Consider the following 6,000-nt stretch of genomic DNA (forward strand, 5'->3'; position numbering starts at 1 on the left):
TTTTATTTTTAGAATGACTGTTATATACAAAAACACATTTTGGCAATTGCTTCTTTTGTTGACTCATTTTACTTTTTATAATTTAGGTGACTAATCTGTGTTAATAGTAAAATAAAGATAGGGATGGCACTGATACTAATACTGAAAGAATATTAAAAGAAGAATAGGGAGGGCACTGATACTAATACTGAAAGAACAACCAAGAGCTGAGAAGAAAAAGTTTACAATTCAGTGATTTGTCTGTGTGTTTTTACTCACCCCATTTCTATTTATGACTTGTCAAATGGATTTCAAATGGTAGCATGGCTTGTGTAGTAGCATTCACTATAATTAGTCACATAAGTAACATAATCCACAGTGGACCAAAATGTATACATATGAACATTAAGAAGACTGCTCTAAAATGTATAAATTAAGGAAAATTATACATTAAACATTATATGGTCACTTAATATGTTCTGACTACTGTCTAGAGCTTCGTAGAGATGCATTCATGGTACTGTCTGCAGATAAGGATTAAGAGATGCAAACAACTCAAACGTAATATCAGATTTGAAAGATACTGCAGAAACTTTACAGCTTTGGTATGCATTGTGTACCATTGTATTGAAAATGCAATTATGAAAACATTTACAATGATTTTATATTTTTCATTGTCTTAATATGATATATAGAGGATATCATCACACTGTATCCAGCAGAATAAAATTATCCTAATTATTTTTAAAGGGGAGGGGAGCTTTAACAAATGAAATTGTGGAAGTAGCTACCAATATCTAGCTTACAAGGGCAGCAGACACAAAGATAATGTGTCGTCTTTCAAAGGAAAAAACTGTCCCAGTGTCTCATGAACAAAAGAAAATTACTTTTTTTACATGATAAACGGTTTGATTGTTGTTTTGTAAGTATAGCATGTCTTATGGAATAAATTAAAAAGGCACAGGATTAAAACACTGCAGTGCATGTACTATACTGAGCCACCCTCTCAGAATTTCACATCAGTTATAAATAGATCTTAAGTAAAAAATATTATTATGCAAAGCATAAAGAAACTGGAACACTCAGCGATGTAATAATGTGTTACAGGATTAAAATGCAGAAATCCAGCGTAAAGACTCTGGCTTCAGTTAAATTTAAATGGTCAGACTTCTCATGCCATTCCCTTTGTTTTGTTAGTTGTTTGAGGTGGACTGAAAAAGACTTTTAAGACCGGATGCACATCCTGACGTCAACCCAGACCAAAGTATCCAGGGTTGGAACCCAGACAGTAGACTTCGTGATTGAAGGTGATAAAAAAATAGAGTGGTTGAATAAGTTTTGTTATCTTAGCGAGATGCTAGGCTCTAATGATGGGGCAGATTTTTCAGTGACCATCAGACTGAGATGTGGTTGGCAAAACTTTAGAAATGGGTGATTATTGTAAGGGTGCTTTTGTTAAATAAATATCTTTTATTTAAATTCAGAATCATGTTGGGCACTACTGTGTCTGAAGTTTGGGACTCAGTGGGGCCCCCTGGTAGTTACACTGTGGACTCTAAAACAAATTATGCAGGCGTAAGTGTGTAATACTATCTTCTACATGAGTGGCATCCAATCTAAAAAAGGAGTGGAGCTGCCATTCCTGGAGGGATTGGCCATTGTTGTAGTACAGGTGGATTTACTTTATGTTCATATGGTCAAAAATAGATATCTTTATATTTGGTCCTGCTATATAGAAACATAAAATAGAGTTTTAAACTATAATATTTCTATTACACTATTTAGTTACATGAATGGTATAACTATGATTGAACATTTTATACTACATTTTTAGTTGGATTGCTTATTTGTCTATTATTCAAACATAAATCTAATCATTACATTCTTTGCAACTCAATAGTTAGAACAGTGTAACAAAATTTTACCTAACTAGTTAATAATTTGGCCAGCACAGTGGTGAAGTGGTTATTTGTACAGCCTCACGAGTTTGAATCCCTTTTTCAGGCACTACTGATGTGAAATCTTCACATTTCACAAACTTCCAAAGACATGCTAGTTTGGTTAACTGATGACTCAAAACTGGTGGTTTTCTGTCTAGCACACATTGCTGACACAGGCTCTGGCCCCATGTTATCCTGAACTGGAATAAATGCCTTTGAGATTATAAGGATGTATGTACTATTACACCTTATGTATGTATTCAATACATTTTGTAGAATGTGGGTACGGATTGTGTTGTTAATGCAGATTTCCAAAAGACAGTTTAAAACCCCCCAAAATACTGTCTGCAATTATTGCCTGTGTCCCCAAGATCTTCTCCTGGGCAGCACATTTCCATCACTAAAGGAAGAAAGGAAAATATCTTAAAATATGGTGGATAAATGTACGTACTTCAGGAGTTCATTAAGAAGCTTGAGTTCTTCCATTTCCTTCAAATAATGGATGAAATGGCGTAGGGCTACTTGTCTGGATTCCAGCTCCCGAAAAAGAATTTCTGAAATATAGATCGTAATAATTTTATATGTATCAGACAAAAAAGTAGGTTTAATTTTAAATCAAGAAAATATGTTTACTGTTTTACCTGAAATTTCTTTCTGAATCTACATTTCAATCATTCATTCATCTTCTCAAACCACTTAATCCACTACATTGGCTTCTATCCAGGGAAGATTAGAGACAATGGAAGTACCTGATGATGGTATACCAGGCAAACTCACACACATTCACTTACACCAGGCCAATTTTAAAATTAACTAACACATACACTTTCAAAATTGTGGAATGAATCACGTCTCCCATGCTGATACGTCAAGAGCATTCAAATTCCACAAACACAAATGTCCTGCCAAGTATTTAAACCATGTCCCTCGAACTTTCCTTTTATTTCAGCCAAACAGTTACTATTATACAATGCGCCTTTCATAACTAGCACCATCACAGGGAACATCAAAGGAAAAAAGAACAGGAATGCAGTAAAAGATTTCTGAAAATATTGTTGCAAGTCAAATTCCAGACAACATGAAACATGCTGCCACTCCCCGACACCATAATAAACAATATAAAGTCTGTAACTTTTTAATACAAATTACCTGTGACATCACACAAAACTTGCAGAACCAGAGAGAAGAAGCTAATTTAAAGATACCACCATGAATCAAGGAATACATTTTAAAATCAACTAGAAATTTAAGTACACAATTTGGCTGGGAGAAAAAAAATATACAAAACTTGGAAGAAAAAACAGTTGTTTATGTGAAATATGTTTTGTTTTGCCTAATCTGTATTTTTCAGAAAAATCCATCCAAACTACATCACACTCCACTGTGAAACACTTCACACTTTACCAAAGATAACATTGTTTTCATCAGACTGTGATCGATAAACAACAGAAGTACAATCCAAAACTGGATACTCTCTAATAATTTGCTGCGTCTGATACACTGTCCATGAAAATCATGAATAGGAGAGGAGACAACATTCACCCTAGGAGGAGTATAATGCCTATACTAAATGGACTTGACCTAACACCAAGAATGGAAACACACACACTCATTTATAAAACTTACAGAAACATCAGAGTTTATAAAAGAAAAGTTGATGGAGGTAACATACGTTTACTTACGGAAACTCTGACCCATCCATATGCAACATTTCTGAGAAACTGTGAAACTACAACACCTTTGATAAGTAGGGAAATGCAGCCAAAGTGGCTAAATGACGACTCACATGCATTACTATAAAATGAACATATTCATAATATGTTATGATAACAGCTCAGTAATATAAATTCTAATATTTCACATCATCAAGCCTTTATTATAATGTGTAATACGTTAGTCATGTTAACACACCTCAAAAGTGCTGCATATGATGTACAGACTGTATTTCAGTTTCCTTTCAAGACGGACAATATTGTGTATTTTCACTGAAATGTTTTTTTTTGGATTTTGTTCTGTTTATACTGGTTACCTGTTGTCACTTTTCAGGGAACTGGCCGACAGGTCAGGACTATCTCAGCCAAGCTTCACTATATCATGTCCGTTATGCTGAAAAACATTAGCTGAATGAAGAGGCGCTACATTCAGGTTTCACATAGTGTATGTGTACATACATAAAATATATTTCTATCAAAAAAAAAGGGCAACTTTCAGAACTGTCCAATTTGCTTAACATAAAAGGATAATTTTACTGCACTCAGATTACAATAAGGGCACCTACTGAGAATGAAGCTGCCTTTGTTAACTATAAGCTGTTCAATTCCATTAACGCACAAGTCATGTGTGATGCCAAGACAAGGCTGACAAACATCATGTCACTGTAGCATGGGTCAACCTGTGATTCACCTATTTTGAAGCAAAACTAACATCACATAGTGACAGCATTGGATGTAATGCTACAGCCATCCCTTAATCTGGTGCTAGTCTGTCACAGGACACACTCCCTCACAGACAGATTCAGACTTGCTCATAAAAGATTAATGTACTCTTGTCGATTAATATAACATGCAGTCAAAGTTAACATTGAGAGTGGAGAAACAGCAATCTTCTTGAGTTGGAACTGACATTAGGATCATTTAAGATTTAGTGAAAAAGTAACATTTTAAGAAAATACTAGCCAACGCCCGCCGTAGCATATGGCAGTGTAAGAACAGGAACGGAAAACGGTGAAAAAGGAATTCAAAAATCAAGAAGAAATAAATACTTCTTGAAAGACACAGTTGTGAATAGGTGTTTTGGTGGAGACGACAGATAATGAGTCAAAAGATCTAACCCTACAAAAAGCTACATACAACTGACTATGGCAGAAGACTGGTTGTTGTAGACTAACGTAAATCTTTGCAAACGTTTGTCCTTGGGACTTGTTGATAGTCATGGAGAAGGCGAGTCTGAGTGGGAATTGTGTGCGTTTAAATGTAAAAGGGAGATTGGGTGCGTCAGCTGATCATTAGGATCGTCACTGACTACTGTATCTACACTCTTGAAGGTCACTTTTTCACCCTGTATAAGATCAAGAAGTTTGTTGTTACTATGTAGAGAATCGTCATTTGTGACGCTCGAGAAATTAATATTACCGTAAAGTTGAGCAACTGGGTCTTGTTGTTGTGGTAAACATTGAGAAGGTAGTTCTACCGTTAGTTTTGTTGCATGTATCTTGGACTTCCTGGAAATGTGGACGGTAATATGATAATTTTGCCTACACGTACGTTGTTATTTTCAGCATTTGCTTGCAGTGCATCTGATAGTCCTTTGTATTGTTCCATGCGCAGATCTCGTTGATCTAATCTGAAATAGTTGAGACGGGCGCCCTCTGTTTTAACATACGCATCTATGATGTACTGTTGGAATAGTTTGTCGCTGGAGTGCAAAATACTAAATGTATTCCTCATTGCTAATCTGTACGCATAAAATTGGCATTGAGTAAGCCTTATTCGCTTGGCGGTTCTTTTACCGGGAACATGTTGTAAATCTTTGTGCCAGCCAATGTCTCCGTAAGGGAATAAAAGTGGGTAAACCATAGGATGACGTTGTACAAAAACCCGTCGAAAGAGAAGATACTGTCGTTCATTTTATAACAAAGGCTTAGGAAACAACGGTCGCAGTATAACGAAACTAGCAAGGTGTATGGGAGGCCGCAGGCAGTGTGGGGAAGGCTTTGGAAGAGGACGAATAGGAATCGAGAAATGCCATGTCGGATGCGTGTGGGCGGGACTGGTTTTGAACAGGAGCCGAAGGGTTTGGAAGAGGACGAATAGGTATCGAGAAATGCCATGTCGGCTGCATGTGGGCAGGACCGGTTTTGAAGTGCAAGCAGGACGAACCAGAAGAGAAATTATATATATATATATATATATATATATAAAAAAGAGATTTTGCATACATTTGAGTATTTTAAAGAATTAAACACACACTTATTGTAGGACAGCAAAATATATATATATATAATAGCATTACCTTTACTGAGTGTTTTCTTCAGAAAAATTAAGACCTGGAAAACAAAGATGAGTGAATAGAAATCTAACAT

The 6,000-nt window shown here is 35.8% G+C and overlaps 1 protein-coding gene across 2 annotated transcripts in view; it reads right to left on the reverse strand.

Annotated features, from left to right (window-relative positions):
- The window catches only part of vipas39 (VPS33B interacting protein, apical-basolateral polarity regulator, spe-39 homolog), a 136,428-nt gene that overhangs the window by 50,928 nt on the left and 79,500 nt on the right, over positions 1-6,000 (reverse strand). For both annotated transcript variants that reach the window (XM_051919775.1, XM_028821225.2), the window contains exons 9-10: positions 5,931-5,964; positions 2,371-2,473 (exon numbers count right to left, since the gene is read on the reverse strand). In XM_051919775.1, coding sequence (XP_051775735.1) covers positions 2,371-2,473; positions 5,931-5,964 — 137 coding nt within the window. The remainder of the gene's footprint in view (positions 1-2,370; positions 2,474-5,930; positions 5,965-6,000) is intronic.

This window comes from Erpetoichthys calabaricus, chromosome 16 (genome assembly GCF_900747795.2).
Source record: "Erpetoichthys calabaricus chromosome 16, fErpCal1.3, whole genome shotgun sequence".
NCBI lineage: Eukaryota > Metazoa > Chordata > Cladistia > Polypteriformes > Polypteridae > Erpetoichthys > Erpetoichthys calabaricus.